This window comes from Aethalodelphis obliquidens, unplaced genomic scaffold, assembly GCF_003676395.1.
Source record: "Aethalodelphis obliquidens isolate GAN/ISIS:26980383/991018 unplaced genomic scaffold, ASM367639v1 scaffold25, whole genome shotgun sequence".
NCBI lineage: Eukaryota > Metazoa > Chordata > Mammalia > Artiodactyla > Delphinidae > Aethalodelphis > Aethalodelphis obliquidens.
The window spans coordinates 10,448,444-10,473,102 of NW_020837969.1; the positions used below are offsets into that span (position 1 = coordinate 10,448,444).

General features: G+C 53.5%; 1 protein-coding gene across 5 annotated transcripts in view; it reads right to left on the bottom strand.

Annotated features, from left to right (window-relative positions):
- ARHGEF10 (Rho guanine nucleotide exchange factor 10) overlaps window positions 1–24,659 on the bottom strand; it is an 88,269-nt gene that overhangs the window by 8,099 nt on the left and 55,511 nt on the right. For 4 of the 5 annotated variants that reach the window (XM_027122546.1, XM_027122548.1, XM_027122547.1 and 1 more), the window contains 9 exons: window positions 18,212–18,327; window positions 17,700–17,827; window positions 17,426–17,526; window positions 15,947–16,068; window positions 15,094–15,180; window positions 13,091–13,296; window positions 12,335–12,492; window positions 10,070–10,212; window positions 2,649–2,823 (listed from right to left, as the gene is read on the bottom strand). In XM_027122546.1, the coding sequence (XP_026978347.1) occupies window positions 2,649–2,823; window positions 10,070–10,212; window positions 12,335–12,492; window positions 13,091–13,296; window positions 15,094–15,180; window positions 15,947–16,068; window positions 17,426–17,526; window positions 17,700–17,827; window positions 18,212–18,327 (1,236 nt within the window). Of the gene's footprint in view, window positions 1–2,648; window positions 2,824–6,070; window positions 6,842–10,069; window positions 10,213–12,334; window positions 12,493–13,090; window positions 13,297–15,093; window positions 15,181–15,946; window positions 16,069–17,425; window positions 17,527–17,699; window positions 17,828–18,211; window positions 18,328–24,659 lie in introns of those variants that run through there. The other variant, XM_027122549.1, reaches the window with a different exon arrangement.

The window sequence follows — 24,659 nt, forward strand, 5'->3', positions numbered from 1 at the left end:
TGCTTAAGGAGCCGCTGGTTAGCGCGGGATCAACTGCTGGTTAAGGAAGCTGCTGGTTAACTCAGGACCAACTGCTGGTTGAGCAGCTGTTGGTTAGCGCAGGATCAACTGCTGGTTAAGGAGCCGCTGGTTAGTGTGGGATCAACTGCTGGTTAAGGAAGCTGCTAGTTAGCTCAGGACCAAAACTGCTGGTTGAGCAGCTGCTGGTTAGCACAGGATGGCACCAGAGCCCAGGGGACATGAAATCCACTCCTCGGTCTGTTCCCTAACTCATAAATAACCTTGAGTCTAGTTTAAGTTGCTGAATTCCCTTATGATGTGGTTGATGGTACTTAGACGAGTTACACTGACTTCTGTATTACATAGAAAATCGTGCCACTTTATTTGGCTACGTCACCCCTGGAAAGCAACGTGCTCACTCAGCGGGGACCTGGGAAGGCTAATCTGACAGGGGGCGGGGGTCTCAGCACTTTTTCATCCAAATACCCTCCCCTGACTGTTCTGGACGAAGAGGAAACAGCTGCATCCTGACGTGACTCACGCAGCCTCATGACCCGGAGGAGATGCCGCCCTCTGAACCACGGGCTGTAACCACCTTGGGGGCCGGGAAGGTTGACCGACGGCCCCTCGAAATGTGTGTGCTGACCCCAGGTGCCGTCATCCACTGTGTCTGCCAAGTATGATGTGGTTTACGGCAAAGCGCTCGAACTAATGGTGCTCAGAACAGAGCTCCAAACCGGACAGAAAGATGCAGCTCAGCACACGAGTCCCAGTCCACAGGGGAAAGCACGCTGAGACCTCGAGGGAACTAAATAGGTTCTCAGTTCTGCTACAAAAAGTCACGAGTTACAGTAGAGTATAGTAATTTTTTTTTCCAATTGTGTTCTTTTTGGCCTGGGAAGGCTTCATCTCTAGAACCTACAGGAATTTTCTATTCCAGTGAGAGCACGAAAGGACAGTTTACACGTTATTGCCATATATACATAAAAAACCCATTTGGGCAACATCACGAACACAACTCTAGAATGAGGTTTACACATGTGTCCAGGATGACGGTGGTCCAAGGACCTGCCGTTCCACAGGCTCACATAGGGTGCAGACACGCACTGACACAAGGTGACAAGTGTCAGAGAGGACACAATGAAACACTTCTCACCGTGAAACACTGGCCCAAGGGTAAGGCGATTCAAAGAAGGACAGACAAGACATGGGTGTCTGGCCTCCCTGTTCCCAAAAATGCAAGAAAATCAGACCAACGTCAGACGCCTTTCTGAGGACCACATTCAAGAACCATTGCCCAGGCGTAGCAAGAGGACTCTCATTCTAAGTGCCCCTGATTTCTGCTCTAACTGTCCACCTTCCTCATGTCCGCCAGGTCTAGCAGCTACAAACCTGGGAGTAAAACATGAGATGCAGAGAAAGCACAGAATCCCCGGATACTGGTGACCCTGGAGGTATTTCGCGCACAGCAGGCAGATGCGGGAGAACACGCCACCCAAAGGCTCCTTCTGCATGGGGCTCGGGCTCGGGAGAAAGAGCCCTGAGTCCTGACACAGGGATAGGAGGCCCAGGGCGGCGGGGGCCCCGAGGCGGGGCAGGGACTGTGTGTGGTGATGGTGACAGCAGGCGGGGGCACACCTGCCAAGGGGCCCGGGGATGTGGGGCCGCCAGGTGTCCCCACCTGACCACACGGTCTCCTGGCTCCACAGGAACCCAGGCGGATCCTGACCTGAACAGTGAAAGCCACGCAGGTGGATAAGAAACAAGGGAGTCGTTAACTGGGGGATGGAAAGAAGGAAAGAAAACAAGATGAAGTACAGCCGGTGGCCCAGGTGCAAACAGGTTATGTGGCCACGAGTACGTGACCGCTGGGCTTTGGTACAACAGGGACCGGGGATTCGAGCACCCTGGGAGGGCTTCCTGCACAGGTCTGTTCACGCGGAGAAAGATCATGAGATCTTTCTCTTCTCCAACCGGGAGCCAGCAGACGCAGCCAACGTGGGAAAGGAGGGGAATGCCGTGCGGCGTGAGCCTGGTCCTTAAAAGCCCCGTGGAGACGTGGGCCAGTACACACCAGGCACACACACCTGTACACAGCAAGCAACGCATATACACACGAGTTACATACATACACACATTTGCAACATGCTTATATACACTAGCCACATGCCCGTACATAACAAGCTCACGCGTGTGCATACTAGCCACACACCTGTACCTAACAAGCTCACGCGTGTACATACTAGCACACGCCCATACATAACAAGCCCACACGTGTACATACTAGCCACACACTCGTACCTAACAAGCTCACGCGTGTGCATACCAGCCACACACCAGCCACATGCAGCCCCCACACCCCACTCCTGCACCTTGGCTGGTTTGACTCCCACTGCCAGGAACACCCTTCCCGCGTGGGGCTGGCGGAGCCCCGTGGAGCTCCCCCCACCAGAGAGTCTCCTTTTCTCTGCCCTTCAACCTCAGATCCTTGCCTCCGCCCCCCACCCCAGTGCTTTACTAACAGCACTAAATCGTCTGCGATGGGCGGCTCTGACCTCTAAGAAGGGCGCTTTAGTTCGGGTCACCCGACAGCCCCGAGCCCCGGCCCCGGGGGATGTGGCGCCGCCCACCAGCGCCCCAGCGCCCACCTGGCAGCATGTGGTGGACCGGGGTGGCGACGTTGACGTCCTGGAGATGTTTGAGCGTCTCTGTGTGGAAGAGGCGGAGCGTGGACCCCGAGGTGAAGGCGATCCAGATGCCCACGCCGGCAATGGCCATGTGTGAGACCACCATGCCCTCCTCCTGGTGGGCCTCCAGCTGGCTCTGCGGAGACCAAGGAGAAGGCGACGGCGGGGCGTCGGGGGTACAGCACGGAGCTGCACCCCACGTCGCCGTCATGGACCCGCCCTCTGGGCTGCGCGTGAAGCCTCGGGTGGCGCTGTCGTCCCCACCATGCCAGCGTGTCCAGCTGGCGCCCCGGATCTCACCTGCCCTCAACCACCTACAGCAAGGGCACCGTCACCCCAGATCCACAGGTGCTGAGCAGCGCCCCTGGACGCCTGTGGACCATCAGCACCCCCAAACCTGAGCGGGAACGAGGCCCACGTCTGCCTGCGAGGAGGCCTGTACGGGCGGCTAAGCCCCCACCAAGCTCGCAGGGTCCCCTCGGTGTCCAGCCCCGTCTGGCCCCCGGGTGGCCACCTGCTGCTTCTCCATTTGACCAGGCCCTTCCCGAGCCTCCGGGCTGGGCTCTGCTCCAGGTCTCCATCCTGACAACCCTGCCCACGGGGCCCCCGAGAGGGAACTTTTGGAACTTGTCTCCGTGGTGGACGGGCTGGTGCTGGGCAGCTGTGGTCACTGCCTACCAGGGATTGGCGGGGGGCAGGTGGGGTGAAGCTTGGAGACACAGTGAGAAGAAACACTACCCTCAAAGAAGTCCTCTTAGCCCACAGCAGGTCACAATCCTGCACAGCTCTCCAGCCTAAAAAGAGGTAACTTAAAACCCCCTAGGAAAAAAACAGGCTTACACCTCCGTCCCCTTCCTCAAGGACTGAGAACAGTGCGGAACACTCTTTACAACCCACTATGCGGCCGAGGGGGCCAAAGGCGCCATCCTCGCACGCCTACCCACGTGGAAAGGGCTCGCCGGTTAGCCCCTCATGCTGCACCCACGCCGTGCGGCACTCCCGAGCTGGACAGAGGGGGACACGTGAGTCTCTGATTTTGTCGGAAGGGAGGCTGCCCGTCCAAGGGCACCACACCTTGTTTTAAGTGAAGACTGCAGCTGGACAGGCAGGGCTGGAGAGCAGCCTGGGGGTCGTCCTGAAGCAGGGACTCAGGCGTGACAGTGATTCTGGAGTTCGCAGACGCCCCCGATGGCCTGAGCGCCCAGTCCTGCCATCACCACCTGCCCGGGGCCGCGTGTTCCCTCCGGAGTACCCGCGCACCTCCAGGGAGGGAAGACGAGGACCCTGCTCTCGGGACGGACAACTGGCTCGGGCCCTCGGGCCCTCCTGCGGCCAAAGCCGGGGGGCCGCCGTTTCCTCCGAGACGCCTGTGCTATGCTCACCTCCACAGACACCTCCCTCCGCCCACGTGTGCACCCTCCCACAAAGCGACCCCGATCATCACAGGTCTAATTTAAACATGCGTCAGTGGGGACGAGCCGGTGCCGGCGGTTAGGAAGGACCCCCGAGTTCTTACAGTGAGTCCTCCTGAGTAGACACATATGACTGGAAACGCTGGGCCACACGGCAACTCCACGTTTCACTTTTTGAGGAAGGACAGACTGTTTTCCAACAGCTGCCCCATGTCACGTCCCCACCGGCGATGTGTGCAGCTCTCGGCTTCTCCGCGTCCTCTCGGCACTTGTTAACGTCCCTTCTCTATTGCTGTCATCCTCGTGGGCGTGACGTGATGTCTCATGGTGGCTTTGGTTTGCATTTCCCTGAGGACTAAGGATGGTGCACACCCTTCCCTGTGTGGCCGACTGTGTATCTGCTTTGTAGAAATGTCTGTTCGGATCCTTGGTCCGTGTCTGAACTGGACTACTTTTCTTTGATCGTTGAGCTGTAGTTATATAAACTGTTTGTTATGCACTCTTGGCAGATACACGATTCTTCAGTATTTTCCGCCATTCCGTGGGTCGTCTGTTCACTTTGCGGACGGCCCGTGGAGGTGGCTTGGGCTGCCCTGTACCACAGAAACAGACATGGCTTTCCTCTCTGGCAGGCTTCAAGGGGGATAGCTTCCATGCTGTTTTGTGAACCGGCACAGATCCCCTCAGAGGAAGCCCACTGCCGAGACCAGGGCTGCAGGAAGCGGTGGCACTATTTCACGTCCCACTGCCCTGTGTGTGTATCACCAAGCAGTAAGGTTTCAGCAGCAGAGCGGGGCTGACGGGGAGGAACGGGGCAAGCGGCCCACCCCTCCCACATGCGCTGAGTCTCAGCCTCACAGCTCTGCGTCTCTGAAGAGGAGAAGCCCAGCTGGTCCTTCAGGTCAGCTCAGGACAAAGCGCTCCCTGCTCCCGGAAGGCCATCTCTGGCAGAGCAAGGCGGCTTCCAAAGAGAGGTTAAAAAGGGAAGAAAACGTCACGTGATGCTGAGAAGTCCTTGTGCTACCTGAGCGTAAAGGAGCTCAGGTACTCGCTCTCCTGGCTGCTGGCTCTTTCACAGTTACTGGTGCAACTTCTTGTGGAAGAAGAGAGAAAGTCGCGGTCTGCTGGTCCTCAACCCCCGCTTCTTTCTAAGAACTCAGCAAGCCCGGGGAGGAGGCAGCCCAGAGCCGCTGCTGGTCGGGGCCCACCCCGTCCCTGCCGTCCGGCGGCTCCGTTCGGTTACTGCCTTGGCCGCCCCACTCCCATCCTCTGTCTTGCGGGCCATCTTGTCCCACGCGTCCTGCACGCTGCTTCCCGGCCGTCCTGTGGCCACCTCCACCGCTGCAGCGGCTGCCCGGGTCCACCACTGTCTGCTCATGGGTCTTCGGCGTCTCACAACTGGCTGTTTTTCTTTACAGAAGTGCCTCGTTCTGCAAAGTCTACCTCAGATTCTCCCTCTCTGTCCTCCACCCACGGGGAGTGGAATTCTCCCGACAGAGCTCTGGAACAACCTTCTCAGTGAGTCTTCAGTCCCCAATCTCACCCCCCTTTCAACTCCTTGCAAAAAAAAGTCCTCGGAGAAGACAGATTTCCTGGCGTCTGTCCCTTGGTTAAACCCCCACACGGCCCCCGTCGCGCACAGCGTGGCGGGGCTCAGGACGTCACGCGCCGATCTGCCCCGGGAACCGAGCCAAGCGCGGCTGCCCTCACGGTCACGGCCTCGGCCTCGACAGAGCTGCCCAGACAGGCCCCGTGAGCGCTCACGGCAACAGAGGCTGAAACCCCGGGAACCGAGGCAGGGACCGCACGCTCCTGCGTGCGAGGGACCAGGTGCCCTCTGACCACACCTGCGCCAACCCCACGTCCCCACGCGCGGACTCACCCTGTTTCTGGGCAAAGGTCCTCCAGGAACTGCCTTCTCATGTCCTGACACACAGCACTCCTCCTCTGAGATGTCGTGCGTTTTTGCCGCCTGCTGAAGTCCTCCTCTCCCTGGACAGGGCGGCTTTACGGGCCTGTGACCCTCACGGGGTCTCAGGCTCAGAGGGCTCCGCACCTGGCACGATGCTCGGGCTACTGGCATCTCGGAGTCCGGGCTAACTGACACTGGACGTGGGGCCCTGCAGGTGCCGTAGCCAGTCCTGACCCCAGACCTGCCCCCAGGGGCCAGGTAGCTGGTGTTGCCCTCACCTGTTCCGGCACGGCACCTGGCCTGTGAGTTCTTCCTGGGCTTTGGGTTTTTTTGTACAGCACTGTACTTCTTAAATGCGTGACACATTTGTGCTGGATGATGGGTGATGTGAACGATAATTTATCTCTGGGATGCTGGCCATTGTCTCCCACCTTCTCAGAGGCTTGGTCTTCTGTGTGAAAACAGGAACTTTGGGCAACAGGGTGTCGGAGTCTCCTGCCACCTTGAAATCATGCGGATCTGAAGGTCTCTGCAGGGTAGGGTAGCAGGGCCGGGACCGGCAGTAGGCGTTCAAGAACCGGTCTGCCTGCCAGCTTGGGCCTGTCGCCTCTGTGCCCTGCATTCGTGTCTTTCTATACGATGACGGGAATTTATCTCATCAGGAAAAAAACGCATCAACTCAGAAAACGCTCTGCTACTAGGTCACCTTTAGTATCGTATCCATTTCATTCTTTCATTCTATTTTTGTCTTCAACGTCGCGGGTAGGGTTGGAAGGAAAGCTTTTTCTTCTTCTCCTGTCCTTCTGTCTGTCTGTCCTGAGTCAGGAACACTGCACATTGCAGAAAATCGAGAGTAAGGAAGGACACGTCTTACTTTAAACAGCTCCAGTAATTAAACCGAAACTACCTGTGAAATCGGGGCTCCGAGAAACAAAGCTGTGAGGTCAGCACCCGCCGTATCCACCAAACCGCCCGCTCTTCAACGTCAGGTTGCTTTCAGAGCTGCGTCCGTGTTCCTAAAGCTCAACGTTTTCTTAAAAGGCATGAAGTAAACCCCGTGAAGAAGGCCCTACGTAGCTGGGAAGGAAGAAAGAAGGCGCCCCCCCACCCCAGATCCAGGTGCAATGACCGCAGCTTCATTACGTGCATTTAACGCTTATGCTTCCCCGTCTGCTTCCCCTGACCTGGCGGGAAGGCGGGGAGTTTTATTGCTGCCGCGCTGGGCGCGCACAGCCCGCCTGGCTCGGCCCCTCTGGGTGAGGTGCTCGGCGCTGCCCCATCAGAACGCCGAGCTGGCACTGCAGCCCCGCTGTCCCCGCTGCAACTGTGCCAACCACTGCCGTGCAGAGGCCACCGCGAGAACGTTCATGCCCCTGGACCTCAGAACTCACACCCTGCTCAGCCCACCGCAGAGCGAGTGCAGCCTCGTGGCCCCATGTCGCTGGCCCTACAGACAGGGCACATTCAGGGAGCTTCCCTGTAGCAGCTGCCCTCACCCCAACCAAAGAGGCTGCAGACGCATTGCGGTTTCAAGCCTGCAGAGCTGCACCGGTACCCCAACTGTGGTTTCCCTGCCCGGCGGAACTACTGGATAAATTACGTTTTTTTAATAACAGAGTAGATTTTGCTTCTCTCTCTATAAACACATTTCCTCATTTTGGTACTAAAAATGCACAGAAAGGAGGCTCTTATTTAAATCCAAATATGTTACTTCTGAGCCTTCAAGATTTACAGCATATACATCCTTTGGAGCATGTGGAAATAACCCTTTAATGATAATAAGGTCATAACGTTATGTTAGTCTGGAATCGCCTTGGCGGCAGCTATAGAAACCATCATTCCGGCTTTTGGTACGAATTTATGGCAAAATTAACGTATTGGTTTTGGAGAGATGTTCTAAAGAAAGATTGTTACGTTATTATTCCTTCTCTGTGAAAAGAAACTGAAATACAGCTAACAGAATGCTATTTCTGGCTCTTGTATATTTACTCTAATAATAATTTATTCTAGTAATAAATGGCAACCACTACTGGGGTGCTCTTTGCTGGCAATATTACCTCTCATTTTGATGAGGAAGTTGGTTGATCGCCAGCTTGTGGATCAGAGCCTGAGGCCCAGGTGAGCGGCTCACCTGCGACCACCGTGCAGTGCAGGGTTGAGTTAGGATCTGGAATCTGACCCTCACTACGTCACCGATAAGGTGCGACACTGCTGGTGTACAAGGCAGTGGAATACAGCCCAGCAGTGGTTACAGCGTCTATAAAGTGCCCTGCACAGGGGCCGTGGTTAATGACCTCTCCACACCCCACTGAGGGCTTCTTATTACTCTGAGGCACGTGAAGTAAAAAGGAGCAGGTGGAGAGAAGTAGAAACAAGAAGTTACCATAAAAATACTGGGCAGAGACTTCCCTGGCAGTCCAGTGGTTAGGACTGCGCTCTCACTGCCAAGGCCCTGGGTTCAATCCCTGGTCAGGGAACTAAGATCCCAGAAGCCACGCGGTGCAGTGGGGGAAAAAAAAAAACAAAAAAACGAGCAAAAGCAATTTCACAGGTTTGTCTCCTGCCTCCTATTCTGGACATCAGCCCCATCTCCTCTATGGCTGGCCGGCTGACCGGCTGACCCCGTCACTTGAGGAGGCTCCGTCCTGCGGGCCCCTGGGGAGCTCACGTCGGAAACAACACAGGTGGAAGAACGGTTTGCGGTCTGACAGCAAGAGTGCCAGCCTAGAGTCCATGCGGGACCGAGCTCCCGGCTGCAGCACCTCGGCTCCTGGGCGTGGACCTGCTCCCCAAGCCGCCCACAGGGATTCGGGGCAGCATCTGAAGAGGCCCCGGATCCACAGAGAGATGGGCCCACCCCCCGCAACCCTCACCTGAACACACTTCCCTTCCCACTACCTTCCTTGTGAGGGTTGCGAGATTTTCACTTGTGAGGTAGTTCACTGGCTGCAAAAGCACCCGTGTTATAGGAGTTTCCTTAGGGCAGAGCGGAGCGAACAGACAGATGGTGATGAACAGGGAGGAAATAAGTAGGTCTGTCTCATCTTTAACAATAAAAGGAGTAACATGGCTAAACACATTACACGTGTATCGCGTGTTTTAGTAACGTGGCTAAAACATTCAAGAGGTCCAATGAGAAGTGAAATTCATCTCCAAGTGTATATATGTACATACACACATACACGTGTATGGCTACATGTTTACGTACGCCCACATGTGAGTACACTATCTGTGTGTGTGTACTGTGAGTATGTCGCCTACTTGTATTTCTTCTGTGAGCTGCCTGTTCATGTCCTTTGAACGTTTTCTATTAGCTTGGTGTCTTCTCTTTAACTTAGCAAGAATCCTCTTTCTATAAGAACACTAACACTTGGTGGCAGGTGCAGCAAATATTCTATCAGTTTTCATTTACGAGAGTTTTGATACAAACAACACACAGTAGATGTTAAAAAAAAAAAAGGTTCTAAAACTTCACCAAATTTATCATATTCTTTACCGTGGCAACTTCTAGGTATACGACGTATCTGGAAAGATCCCCCCACTGCAAAGTCACGGAACCATCCTACTGTTTGTACCTTGTCAGTCTGTGGCTTTGTTTGTAATTCTAACATCCCTCGCTCCAGAATGACGCCAACGGTGGAGAGCTGGGGCCTGAGACGCAGTCTGGTTTCTCCCAATGACTATGATCTCTACTGAATAATCCATTTATCACACTGACTTGAAACGCCTCTTCAATCAAACACTAATTTTCCACATGTCCTTGAACACTTACTAGTATGTTCATACCGAATACACCTTTTAAAGTAACGTCTGTATTAAAGGTAAATAACAGACAATCAGTCCACGGATGTGGCTAGACAAGGGCTGTGGGACTTTCGAGTTAATCCTTCCTTCTAAGCCACACTAGGAGGGATTTTCGTTCCGCACAGAGCCTCAGGCAGGACACTGCCTGACCTTTCTACCCGCGAGGGGCGATCCTCGACATCAGCCTGGGAAGTTAGTCGCACTGGTTCTGAAGTGCGTCTTCCCGCACTGTGTAGCCACTTAAAATGACTTACCTCCACGGCGTGAGTCTCCACGCTGATTACAGACACTTGACCTCCAGATGCCGCCCACAGTGTGTCTTCCATCATTAGCAGACTTCGAACTGGGAGGACGCCTAATTTTATCACTGTTTGAGGTTCGGAATTCCAGGATCCATCTTAAAAGAAGATATTTCTTTCAATTTCATTCAAATTCAGTTTCTCAAACAGACATTTCTCCAAAGAAGAAATACAGATGGGCAACAGGTACATGAAAAGGTGCTCAACATCACTCATCATCAGGGAAATGCAAATCAAAACCACCATGAGATATCACCTCGCACCTGTCAGAACGGCCATCATCAAAAACACAAGAAAATACAAGTACTGGTGAGGATGTGAAGAAGTGACAACCCTTGTGCACTCTTGGTGGGAATGTAATAAATTGGTGCGGCCACTGTGGAAAACAGTATAGAGGTTCCTCAAAATACTAAAAATAGAACTGCCGTATGATCCAGCAATTCTAGTCCTTGGTATATAACCGAACAAAACGAAAACACTAATTTGAAATGACACTTGCACCCCAATGTTCAATGCAGTACTATTTACAGCAGCCAAGACCTGGAAGCAACCTAAGTGTCTATTAACAGATGAACGGATAAAGAAGATGTGGTACCTATACACAATGGAATATTACTCAGCCATAAAAAAGAATGAAATCTTGCCATTCGTGACAACACGATGGAACTTGACAGCATCATGCTAACTGAAATGAGTCAGACAGAGAAAGACAAACACCGTATGATCTCACTTTTATGTGGGATCTAAGAAAGCCAAACTCATAGAAACGGAGAGTAGAAGGGTGGCTGACAGGGGCTGTGGGTGGGAAAATGGGAGATGTTGGCAAAGGGTTCAAACTTCAGTCATAAGATGAATAAGCTCTGAGGATCTAGTGCACAGCATTACGATTATAATTAACAACACTGTATGGTACACTTAAAAGTTGTTAAGAGACTAGATCTTAAATGTTCTCACCACAGAAAAGCAACGGTAAGTATGTGACGTGACGGAGGTGTGAGCTGGCAGACGGCGGTGATCATTTTGCGATACGCATCAAATCACGACACTGTCCACCTTAAATCTACACAATGTTATATGTCAGTTACAGCTCAATAAAGCTGGGAAAAAAGGTTCAAATACCCCCTCCCCAATTAAATAAATCAAAATAAAGCCTAAATAAATTCATAACACTGGAAGAAATGGACACAGACACTCCAAATCAAGTTGGGAGGCCTGCTAGACCAGACATATTATAGTAATTTCAAAATTTCAACTTGTTAATAATTCCCATGAAATTTAATCTCTACCGGATCAGTGGAAAAAACAACTTGAATGCGCAAAGCCGTGCTACCAAAGCCAGATAAAGGTCGCAGAGAAGAGAAACAGAGAATCCCACGATAAACACTCACATGGTTCTAAATAAACATGTATTTAAACACAAATCCCATCCAGCAGGAGAGAAACAACGCGTCCTCGCAGAGTAATCATGCCCGAGGTGCCCCTGATCCTGACACCCACCCCCACCCCCGGAATCCGCCTTCAGAAGGAACGGCTCCTGCCCTTCCAGCCCCTCGCGTCCCAGGGACCTGCAGTGGCTCCAGCCTCAGGACTCCTGGGATGGACGCTCATCCTCCAGGGCTCGCCTGACTGCCGTCCTCCAAAGAGCCTGGACCCCAATGCCTGCAGGCGCTCCTCCCAGGGCTCCTGAGCCCCCCAGTCTCCCCCGCAAGCTGGCCTAAGCCCTAGTTTTATGGTCTGTTTATGGTCCAACCCCTCAGGGTGTGAGAAGTAGGACTGCTCAAGTCTGTGGCCACAGGGGATCAGCCCAGGGTCTCCCGAACCAGGCTGACAATCGGATTCTCCCTGTGGTGACGGTGACACCGGGCCCCCAGCCTGGTGACAGCCACACCACACCGAAGGGGCATGCACCTCACTCCATCCCCAAAGAGAAGCCCCGAGGGCCTTGAGCAAGGGCAGGATAAAGGCCTGCACTGAACGCATCCCTTTGAGGAACACGGAGAAGCCAGCAGGAGGACTGACTTTGCAACGATGGCGGGTGGCTGTCTGTCTCACACACTCCTTTAAGGACCGAGCGAGTCACAGGTGCCTCGGGACGAGGGGTGATAAAAGCCGATGAGCCTCGCGTTCTGCGAGGCCCGGTGCAGAGTGACACTCCCTCGGCCCACCCCAGGCGCGGCCGTGGCCCCTGCCGCCCTGCAGACGCGCCTGTGTCCCGCTCACCGTCCGCCCTGGCGTAGATGGCCACGGCCCCGTTGACCAGGCCGGCGTACAGGCTCTGGGGCGTGCAGGCCAAGCTCATGACCGTGGATTTCTCGGGAGTGAAGAAGTGCTGGAGCCGCACCTTCTTGGAGCCTTGGCTGCTTTTATAAATGGAAATGCTGGAAAAGAGAAATGGCAGCTCATGGGTATGTTTGCTCACGGGAAGTGCAAGCCCGCCGAGCAGAACCACGTTCGACCTTCCTGTCCTTCCCCCGCATCCTGCCACTCCTTCCAGAAACATCCCACTTGGCCGTGTTGTAAAGACTGCTACCACTTTGATCTCCCTCTTTTTTCTTTTAAAAGAGAAGATCTGCGTTATTAAACAAACAAACAACACCTTAGTTCTTCCTGTAGATCTAGGAACTTCACATCAGGAAAATCATCGTAACTCTCCTTTATACTCTGACCATGTTCCGTGAGAGAATAACACAGAACAAGGCTCTGTCTCATTGCAAAGTGTAAGAGTGATGTGCACTTTAAAGCATGAACAAGGATGAAGCGTGTCCACGGCAAAGGGCAGGAAGAACTAGAACTTTCCCCGCAAGGAGCTGCTGCCCCCCTGGGTTTCCTAGGGTGACTTCCTCAGTCACTGGCTCCTTCAAAGTCCTGGACCCAACAGTCTCCACCCGCGTCCCAACAGAGGGGGGTCAGAGAGGGGCCGGCGGACTCCGCCGCCTCGCAGCTGGCAAAGCCGAGGGGCCCGTGTGTGATGCTCACCTCCCCTCCTCCGTCCCCAGGCAGACGGTGGGGATGCCCAGCACTCGGCCCCCCGTGCTCTCGGGCTCCCGGGGCCTGTCCTCTGCGGGCACATACACCATGCACAGGACGCGGGACTCCACGTTGAAGCACTCGATGACCTTGGGGCTGGAGTTTTGAAAGGAGACGATGGCTATCTGACCCATCTGACTGGTGCAGCTTCCGATCTGGGGGGTTCGGGAGGGAAGAAGTGGGCTGCAAGGGGCTCCACAGCACGTGCACGGCTGACACCCCACAGCCACGGCAAGACCCGGCTCCCACGTGGGAACCAGCTGGCCGATGAGGACCAAATAACCTTTACACAGTCTGCTCACAGAGCCCCGCTCCCTCTGCAACATGTTTGATTAGGTCATCTTTTTCTTTTAATTTTAATAACAAGAACACAGCTTTGTTTTTGTAAAAGTCACATTTATATCCTTTAAAAACCACACACCTAGCACCACAGGATGGTAAAGGTCTATCCGTGCACAGTTCAAAGTCTGAAAACGCAGGCTGGTGTCAATTTTAAACCAGGCCTTGCCTGAAGAAACAAGGGCTTAAAAAGAGACAAAAAGGGGTGAGACTGGATCTCAAAGTGGGTCCCCGGCATTTAACACATCAGGGAGTGTTGCTGTTTTTCTAGAACTTGTACTACTGCTGCCATGGTATTTATGAGCCCCCTGTTTGCTGGATCACTTAAGAACACTCAGCAAGGTTTGTTTCCCAACTTAAACCTAAATTTGATTGTCTTTTCAGTGGGAAGGAGCCGGATCCTGTTACCAGGGAAGAGCATGCCTGGCTCTACACGAGAACGCTCTCCTGGTTCCGGGCAGTGTGCGTTCTTCACAAATGCCTCTTCTTTTCCATCAACATTGAGGATGTCGTGACCCTCTCCTTATTCTAACGGATTTTCCCCTTCTGATCAATAAGCATGCTGCCTTTCCCGGGACAATGTCGAACTGCCAGGCCCGCTCGGGCCTACAGGAAGCGGGGGGTCTGACCAGGTGCAGGTCCTGAAATGGAAAAAACCTCCTCTAAAATTCAAAAGCCCTGAGGGAATTCAGCCCATCCCTTCGTTCTGGGCTGAGTGCAGAGAGCTATCAGCTCATCAGGCTGTTTTCTTTCCAAAACTCAACCAGGGACTCCAAGCAGGCCAGCGCTCTGGCTGTGAGACGGGGCGGGGTGTGTGGGGAGTTACGCGGGGTCAGGACACCTGGGAGAGAGCCAGGTAGGGCTGCAAAAGGACAGAGGGCCCATCGTGGAGGAGGTCTGGCGGCTCCCCACCAGGGGGGCACCAGGAGACCTGAAAACGCACCACAGAGCAATCCCTCTGGTTTGCACGAGCCAGCAACGTCTACTGCAAACGCAGCACCGTTCAAAGGCAGCGCTTCATTTGGAAGAAACTAATTTTAACTGCTAAGTTCCCAGCGTGAACAGCCAGCATGGTCTTGGAAGAGAAAAAACTCCATGCCATTTAACCGCCCAAACTGAAAAAATATTCCAATGCTTCTAGTAGTTCATGGACTTTGGGCTGAATTTAATCTGGTTAAGTTTTACAGGAAAAAGAAAAGGGAGAAATGTTTTAATGCCTTAGAACTCAACACCTTTTCCAAAAGTGATCAGCCCCCTTTCCTGTTTGTGTCCCCCATGTTCATAGACACAATTTGGGACATACCAGCCACAACGAGCTATCGGACCACTCAAATCTGTGGATATGGATTCTTCGTGAACTTGCATTAAAAACAAACAAAAAGGGGCTTCACTGGTGGCGCAGTGGTTGGGAGTCCGCCTAACGATGCAGGGGACACGGGTTTGTGCCCCGGTCCGGGAAGATCCCACATGCCGCAGAGCGGCTGGGCCCGTGAGCCATGGCCGCTGAGCCTGCGCGTCCGGAGCTTGTGCTCCGCAACGGGAGAGGCCGCAGCAGTGAGAGGCCCGCGTACTGCAAAAAACAAACAAACAAAAAACAAACAAAAGCACCTTACCCACAGGAAACCATGAGCCGTGGAAAACGCGTCTGGCTGATTCTCATTATTTAGGTAAGGCTCAGGATTATAAACGGCACATTCGATCTAAAGGGGAGAAAAAAATCAAAGGCCCGAATTTCAAATGGGACTCAGAGGAGGCCAGAGGGCACGTCTCACAGGGATGACAGTGTTCTGACATAAACCACGGCAACTCCAAAGGCTAAGAGAGGGAAAGATCGATGTATGAGTCTCAGAAATTTGCTTTTTAGAAGCAACACCTAAGTGTGCCCCGGGCAGCTGCAGCTCTGGGTTAAGGCCACACCGACAGGGCCCTTGCCTCTCCCGGGGAGCAGGCTCTGCCAGCGGGAATGGTCCCCATCAGCTGAGGGAGCTCCAGGGAAGCCCGGGTTCTAGGACTGAGTGTCGGCCAGAGACCAAAGTGAGAAAGGAAAATGCGTTTCTTAGAGAAAGACACACCCACGCGTCTCTGCAGTCTGTGTGGACACTGGCCGCAGTGCTTGAGTCCACTGCACAGGGACACCGACAAAACGCCACCCGCAGACGGGGTCTGCTTCAGCCAAGAGCGGGCACCATGCCTCGGGCCACCGGAAGGTCTCCAATTATGACCACGTGGAAGCCGGGCCGCCCAGCGACGGGCACGGAGCTGCCGGACCTGAGCCGCGGGGCCTGAGCGCGGGGCCTGAGCGCGGGGCCTCGGAGGAAGGCCCAGCACCGGCTCCGGCTCCGGGTAAGCAGCCTCTGGCTTCAGACCACCACCCTCCTAAATGACTTTTACACAAACGGGCCCCGGAGGGGCCACGCCCAAGGCTGCCCCGGCGCCCCTTCCTGGTAACCGCCCGCCACCCGTCACCTTGAACTCCTGCTGCTTGGCCACCGTCACGGGCATGTGTCCCACGAGGAGGGGGTGCCTCTCCTTCTTGATCTGATTCCCGTCGTCCTCCACGTAGAACCAGCCCAGGTGGTTCTCTTCCTCTGTGCCCGCGCCGGGGGAAGGGAACAGAGGTGGGCAACAAGCACAGGCCCGGGGGCAGGGGGAGAGTCTGGCCCCTACTTTGGGTAAGACTGGAGAACTGAGGGTTTTCCTTCTGGAAAACAGCACAGCCTCTTCTCAGGGGGGAGGCTGCAGACTTGTGGCTTTATGAGGTAAGCGCTCTGCCCTGAGTCTAACGGACGCCCACCGCCCCGTTCCCGCCTTGTGGACCAGCCATCGGCTGGGGGCGGGGGCGCTGCGAACCATCAAAGCGCAAACCACCTGGGTCTGGTCTGTTTTCCTCTGTCCCTTTTTCAAACTAGCTGAGATGTTTAGATTCAAACACCAGGGACAGAGTGAGAAGTTTTCTAACATGGCACAAAACCATGGGACAAGAAAGTACGACGAAATCAAGAAATGTTTTACTACAAAGCAAGTCATCCATCTCAGCTTTGAAAACGTGATGCATCTGAAGACAAACGGGAGCTTATCCTCAGAGCCTATCCGTGTCCTTGTTCACGGGGTCACCCCGAAGCTGGCCTGATAAACCACTGAGTCATTCGGGGAGGGAGGGAGCCCTGTTCCGAGGATCACAGGCCAGCCCAGATGGCCTTCCTGCCACCAGCCTCGGATCACAAGGCCTATTTCTCTTCCGTATTTTATTTTCGGTTAACATTTCGGATTGTTTTGCACCTGAATGAGAGTTTTACACACACATGGACGCAGGACATCCCCGTGTCCTGAGTAACAGACCTGTGTGTGTGTAAATAACATCCAGGTATCTTATCCCACCCACCTATCTATCTAAATGTTCGCTACACAGATCAAAAGAAGGCAAGGCTAAAGGGACGTAGGGACAAGAAAATGATCAGTCACTCCCATCTCTGATAGAACCACAAGACTTATTTTTCGTGCTTAGAGGGTCTTCAGGGACAATTCGGTCCACTCCTGTGTTTTATTTCACAGGTGAGCGGTGAGGAAACAGGCTGAGACGAGCCATCACCTTCTCATCCTGTGGACCAGACCCGGGACTGGGTCCTGCCTCACAGGCCACAGACTCAGAGGACTTTCACTTGTGTTGAACCATCTCAACTCATATTAATGTTTTGTTATAATAAAAGTGAGGTTTTTTTCCCCTACAACCCTTAACTTATCACACAAACGTCTTAAAAATCGCTGCACTAGGGTTGATTTTTCCCACGTGGAAACATTCTTTCAGGTGAATGGATGAAGCTGTTGTGAAGTTTACTTCTCAGCCGTGACCTCGTCCTCTCGGGCGTGCATTTCATCACAGAAGAGGAACGGGCATTGTGCCTGGTTCGAACATGCCTCATTTAGCTGAGATCAACCGGCTCTTACCCAGGGCGAGCTTGGCCATCTGCAGGTTGTTGATCCAGGACTCCTTGATGGCGGCGGTGAAGGTATTGAACACGGCAGTGAAGAAAGTCGGCCGGCCGCACCTGCCGGGGAGAAGAAAAGACACTGCACTCCACGCAGGGGGCTCCGTCCTGTGAAACCCAATCACGGGGCCTGCCCCTCCGATACAATCCCCAAACCGCGAAGACATGCACGTCATGACAAAGGGCCCCGTTCTCGGTGCTGGCCCGGAGGCTCCCTTCCGACGTTTACTGACTTGTCCTGTTTCCCCGGGAGCTGTAACTGGATCCGACAGCAGTCGGCCGCTCTGATCTCCTCTTCCTTCTTCAGAATTAGCCTCTGTAAACCCGAGGTCCAGTCGTGGGCTACCGACTGGTTCAAATTCTAGGAAGGAGACGCACAAGCACACGTAAAGGTGTTAATAAGACGGGACCATCCCGAGGGAGAGAAAAAAAGGGATGCCGAGACATGAAAAACCCAGGGAGACCAGTAACACTCATTGGATCAGGAAGAAAGCACCTTTGGGAGGCGGGTCACGTGGTGCTGGGACATTCCTAAGAGAACTGACGCTCGAGTCAGCCTCCGGATGAACAAAAGTTACACCAAAAGCACTTCACCTTCTCCGAAATAGGAGAAAATACACAATCAGATGGATTCTTAAAGTAACATCAGTTCTTGCTTTTGACAGAACCGGGAGGGTGGGGTCACGTTCTGACAACGACTTAGAAATTAAAAGAGAATTTGAAGCCACGTGGCTTTGACTGTCACCTGATAGTTTCCTTTGAGGTTTCCAACCAGTTGAGTGATTTGACCGATGACATTTAAGTCATGCAGCAAGTTTTGTAAATCTTGATACAGCTGCCCCGGCCCCATGTAAACTCTGTCTGCAAAACAAGACAACAAAAAGCACAAATCTCAGGCGTGTTCACGCCGGGGCTTGAGGAAGGAGACACAAGAAGGGAGTCTCGTTCATCCAGATTTTTCTAAAAGTGAACGTTTTCAAGTAAGTAGATGCTTTTCCCTTTCCGACCTTTCATTTTGACATAATTTTAGACTTTACAGAAAAGCTGCAACAGCACAGAGTTCCCTGCACCAGGTCTTAGATGTTAACCTTGCAGAACCACAGAAGCATCGTGCAAAGCAGGAATTCCCATTGCTGCAGCAACTCCAGCCAGCGCGGGCTCTACTCAGACCTCACTGGCTTCCCCACGGAGGCCAGTTTCCCAGGGACGCGAAGGCGGGTCCCACGACGCATGAAGCTGTCACACCTCCATAAGTCTCCTCCAGTCTGCTAGGTCAGTGCCTCAGGCCATCTCTCTCTCACGACCTTGACATTTTTGAAGGACGCTGGTGAATTAGTCCATCGGATGTGTCACAATTTTTATTTTTAAAGCACCGTTGATGTAATCACTATTAGTAAAAGGTCCCTGGTCTCTAGAAATGACCTTTAATCGCAACCAAAGTTTCAACAACCGCGCTCTTCCCAACGCCAACCTGAGCGCCCCAGTGAGCCTTCTCTAAACGCTTTTCTAAAAGGATGGAGAGGAGGCCTGCAATGAGCTGGGTGGGTGCACAGGCTCCCAGCGCCCGCGAGAACAGCACCCACCGCTGACTCGGGCTGATCGCTTAGCCAAATGATCTAAGTCTGGGGGGACATTAAGCAAACGGTTAGCACACAAAGAGTTCTGAAGCTACTGGAGGGTTTCGGGAGTGAAGTGGGTGGATGGTGAGGATGGTGACTTTCTACGCACCTCAGTGTAACACCTGCCTGACCGGTGGAGTCATCAGGAAGCCCTGTGTGAGCAGCCATCCCAGGGGGGACAGTGCAGAGATTTGGAGCTGATTTAGAACTCTGCCTTCTGTGTCTGTAACCAAGAGCATCATAAATGAATAGGTACCTGTAAAGCCTCTTTACTCTTTATCAGAGAGTAGGTAAAGTGCAAGGTTCAGACAGAGACGGCAGAACAAGAAAGAAAAGGAAGGAAGGAAGGAAAGGGCAGATTCCCCTGTGCACCTTCTGAACGCACAGGGACGCCCTGGAGGTGGGCGGATGGTCCCCGGTGTGAAAACAAGAAGGGCTCGGGCAGCCCCAGGGCAGCCGCACTCGGACTCCTGGGTCACCAGGAGCCTCCTGCCAACCCGACACGCTGGACTGATGCCGTCCACCACCCGGCAGCTGGGACCCGACAGGCCCAGCCTGTCCAAGCAGAGGGAGGGCAGGGTGGGAGCCGGGGAGGACGAGGCCCAGCGTCCAGGGTGGTCTAGAGTCACGTGTTGGAGCAGAGAGGTCGGCAGGCGCCAGGGACAGGCTCTGGAGACGGGGAAGGACAGGAAACGGGAGGTCACAGGACTGGCCCTGGTTCCTCCTTAAAGCTGCGTTCACGAGGCCCCACCAGCCCCATCCTATCTCATCAAGGATAAAACCAACGCTGCCTGAGTCACCCCATCCCCAGAAAGGGAAGAGGACTTTTCCTGGCGGGTTAGAGAATCTTCCTTATTGGGCAGAAAGAGTTTCTCTGCCTTTACCCAACGTGATAACATCTCGAAGTTCACACGTGTGGTGAGCGTCAGAGATGCTTTATGGAAGGGCACGCTGGGGACACAAACACACAAACAGCGAGTAAGACGCTAATGCACCCAGAGGACGTGCACAAAACACCACAGCATCCACTCAAGTCACACAAGACAGAACAAAGAGCCGTCGTTCTTTTCCCAAACGTTACTTTCAGTTTAGGAAAGAATCTCTTTTTCTGGCTACATTCATATAAACAACAGATCTGCAAATCAAGATTTTTGTTGGGTGGACTTCCTACCATCTGGTCACCATGCCCAGCACCCTGGGTTTCTGGGAGCAGACGGCTTCTCACTGCGCCCGTCTCCATGGAAACCCCTGCAATTTGGCTTGAAAATTCAGGGTTTGAAAGCTAAGTGGAGTCCATGTGGCCAAGGAAACAGCAACACTGCCCAGAGACTCCCCGTGGTGCGGACTCAGGCCCCGGCGGGTGTGGACCGGCTGCAGCTCTGAGGCCGAGGCCCCTGCGTCACACCAGCCACCGGGGTGGTGGGAGAGTCCGGGCCCGGGGGTCTCCAGGCAGGAGGCGCGGCAAGGAGGAGTAAACGGGGTACGGAGACACTGCAAACGGAATCCAACCCAGAGACAGTGGGTGGTTCTGGGGTGGCGAGAGGGATGCAGGGCGGGGGCTGAGTAAACACCCCACTGAACGAGAGAGGCAGACCTGCCCCACCCAGCAGTCAGCAGGCCTCGGGACAAGCTCTCCTTTCCAGAACTTTCCTTTCATTCAGAAAAGTTTGACATCTTACAAATCAAGGACTTTTTTTTTACCGAGGAAGAACGGACTGTTAAAAATTACACATCTTCAGGGCACAGTCTGGCGACCGGATACGCACACTTCTGTGGGAGCCTCTCTCCCACCCTCCCGCCTGGACTGCGCGGTGGCCTCTGCCCGGCAGGCCAGCCCCCGCCGAGCACCCTGTCCCTCTTGGGCAGCTGCTTCCGCATGGGGAACACACTTCTCTGCTTCCTCTGATGGCGAGGCTGGTGCCTACAAAGGAGCCCGGGTCTAACAGGGAACTTTCCCTCCTTTTCCTTCCAGAATGGAGTCGACCCAAAGTCGCATCTGCAGCCGAAAGAAAGCTTGACGCCCTGCAGAGCGAGCATCAGCTCCGGCCCTGGACCCTGGGTCCAGGGCCCCTCCGTCTGCCTCAGAGCTGGCCTCACGTGCAAGATTACAGCCAACCTCATGCAGGTTTCACTTCTGTTTGTATCATGAAGAGCACCTCCTCCCTGCCCCTGGGCACCTGCTTCATGTTTGTTTATTCTTCACACTTTGTCTTCAGCTGGGCTCACTTCTCCGGTCTTCGGTTTTATCTGCCCTTCTCCCACCCCGGCCTCTGCACTTGACTGTGGAGACCCTCCCTGCATCCCCAGAGGGGCTCCGTCCCCCGCAGCCCCTGCCCAGATGCTGCTCCCTGGAGTGTAAGGATGCTTAGGGCTCTTCCGGCTTTTTTTTTTTTTTAAGTTTTTTTTTTTTAGATGTGGACCACTTTTAAAGTCTTTATTGAATTTGTTACAATGTTGCTTCTGTTTTATGTTTTGGTTTTTTGGCCGAGGAGGCATGTGGGATCTTAGCTCCCGGACTGGGGATCGAACCCGCTCCCCCGGCATTGGAAGGCGAAGTCTCAACCACTGGACCGCCAGGAAGGTCCCTCTTCCAGCTTACTTTTTTTTTTTTTTTTTTTTTTGCGGTACGCGGGCCTCTCACTGTTGTGGCCTCTCCCGTTGCGGAGCGAGGCGCAGGCTCAGCGGCCGTGGCTCACGGGCCCAGCTGCTCCGCGGCACGTGGGATCTTCCCGGACCGGGGCACGAACCTGCGTACCCTGCATCGGCAGGCGGACTCTCAACCACTGCGCCACCAGGGAAGCCTCCAGCTTACTTTTAATCATGGCAGTAGCCCCCTCCCTCGTTCCTGAGCTGCTGTACCCACTGCCCCGGCTTCCCCTTTCACAGCCAGATCTGGGCACCTGTGTTAGATTTCAGTCTACAGGGGACACGCCGTAAATGCTTCAGGATGGGAAGTGACACTGTCAGGCTGGCCTTCCATTCTCTCTGCAAAGTTCCTGATGGCAAACAAGGGCCCCATTTCCAAACAGGGGCGCCTGGCTCCCTGGAACTGCCATCTGTTCCCCTGCAGGCTGCTGGCAGGGGCAGGGGGCACAGGGCAGACCACCGCCGACACGCACGTCAGCGCCATGTCCACCACGGCGCTCCCTGGCCTGCGTCCCTGCCCCACGACAGGAAAGCTCCACAGCTGGACGCTGGTCCAGCCGCTCAGCGCCCCAGAGCCCAGGCCGGTCCTGTGCCCCTACAGTGTGTCTCACTGTGCGACAAAGAGGCCCAGCTACGCGTCTGGCTTTTACTGCCCATTTTAAGGGTTAAGTAACGAAGTGGAGAGCGATGGGTACGATTTTTACAAGACGGCATGTATCAGTATTTGCACATGAAAAAGTGCTTCCCTTGAAACCAGATCTAGCTGCTTCTCACCTGTTGAAATGTCTCAGGAACCTCTCCTTGGGAAGCGTTTGCTGCTGGGTGGTGAAGGTTTCTCCTTCCTGTGTACGTGACTCTCTGAGGGTCCGGCAGCTCATCCCCCCAAGGCCCCTGCGGAGCCGGCACTGTGGCCACGGCCCCTCACACCCTCCACGGCGCCCACCTGGTACAATTCCTTGCAAACTGGGGGCGCTTTAGGGCCCACTTGTGGGAACTAAATGAAGAAAACACTCTACAGCGTCACCTTATTTCTAGCAAAAGGGAAATTTATTTTCTCATAAACCCACCTCCTGAGAAAGCGTGGAGCAGGGTGAAAATAAGACGCTATTAGCACAGAATTTTGCAAAGTCAGTTCCAGGGGTTGGAAGCTTAAACCAACCCAGGGAGCCCAGCTTGCAGGGCCCTGCACTAGAGGGAAACGTTTAAGGCAATCACGTGTCACAACTCAAGGACACAGAGGGTGCAAAGCAAAGGCACGCAGCGGGGGTCACGCTGTCTCCGCCGCTGAGTAACAGACCCAATCTTGCAGCACTGAGCTTCAGAACAGAGTCGTTCAAACAGCAGAACAGTCACATGAATATCAACGGGGAACAGGACTTCTAACTTAGCTGACGGGGCTTGAGTCCCGTCTTCCAGCACATTCAGAATTAGCAAACTTTAGTTTGTCAAAAACCATTTTTTTTAATCTAGAAGGCATTTTGAAAACCATCTACTCCACACTCCCCTTTCACAGCTCAGAGCTAAAAATTAAACCCACTTTAAGGATGAGGAAACTACAGAGGCACGCACTAAACCAGGATCCCAGGCAAACATCTGCGCCCACGGCGCTGACTGCGTCTCTGCCAGCATCGCCCCTGATCTCCAGACTCGGTACCCAGAGCATCCTGTCCCCCGCCCGCCCCCCGCACTGTCTGTCCACTTGGCACCTCGACGGGTAACACCCTGCACTTAACACTGGTGAATTGTGTTCACCTGTATCATTCTTTTCTGGGTTCCGCATATAAGTGATATCATATGATATTTGTCTTTCTCTGACTTACTTCACTCAGTATGACAAATCTCTAGGTCAACCAGAGGGAAAGAATCGGGGGGAAGGATAGTTAGGGAGTCTGGGATTGACATATGCACACTGCTATATTTAAAATAGATAACCAACAAGGACCTACTGTGTAGCACAGGGAACTATACTCAATATTTTGTAATAACCTATAAGGTTAAATCTTACAGGGAAAATAACTTGAAAAAGAATAGATATATGTATATGTATAACTGTATCACTTTGCTGTACACCTGAAACTAACACAACATTAGACTGTTAATCAACTATACTCCAAAATAAAATAAAAAGTTAAGAAGTAACATGTATCTAAGACTATTAAAAGAGTTTTGGACAACGTGAACACCAGCATGGGCAGCGGCTCTGCAAAGCGCCCTTCCCAGGACAGCTGGACCGAGAACATGTCCTCCCCGGGAGTCTCCCCACCTGGATACCTGCACCAAGACACCAGCCAGTCAAACTCCCACTGTCACAATCTGCTGATGACACAGACCTGCTAAGGGACGAATGGGCACCTTAATTCTTTCTCCTCGAGAAGCCAGCATTGCCTAAACATTAACAATCCCCTTCACTCTGCTCTCCTTTATTCCAAGAGACAGATATTCTACTGCGTTATCAGCAACTGTTTTGTTTTCCTTCTCTGACCTTAGCCTTTGTTCTCCTGGCGTCCGACCACACATGTAATGGAAACCATAAGAGTAAGAGGATCCTTGGATGGAGATGGATCCAGGGTCCCCGATTCTACAGCAACTTCTCAGGTCTTGATGTCTATCTGCGGACCACTCAGTGGTCTCGGTCCTGCCTTTAAGGACTTAGCAGTATCACCAGTTGTAAAGCCAGAGTGAGCAGCTAGATAACCTGGAAGCAAAGTTCTCCTTAAACTCAGAATGAAGAAAAAGATGTACTCTACAGAGTGACATTTTCTTTTGACAGACAATGAGGATTACGTATCTGCATTTGCCACAGCTGACAGGAGCTCGAGATAACGTCTAGGGCCATAGCTGACAGGAGCTTGAGATAACATCTAGGGCCATAGCTGACAGGAGCTCGAGATGATAACATGTAGGGCCATAGCTGACAGGAGCTCGAGA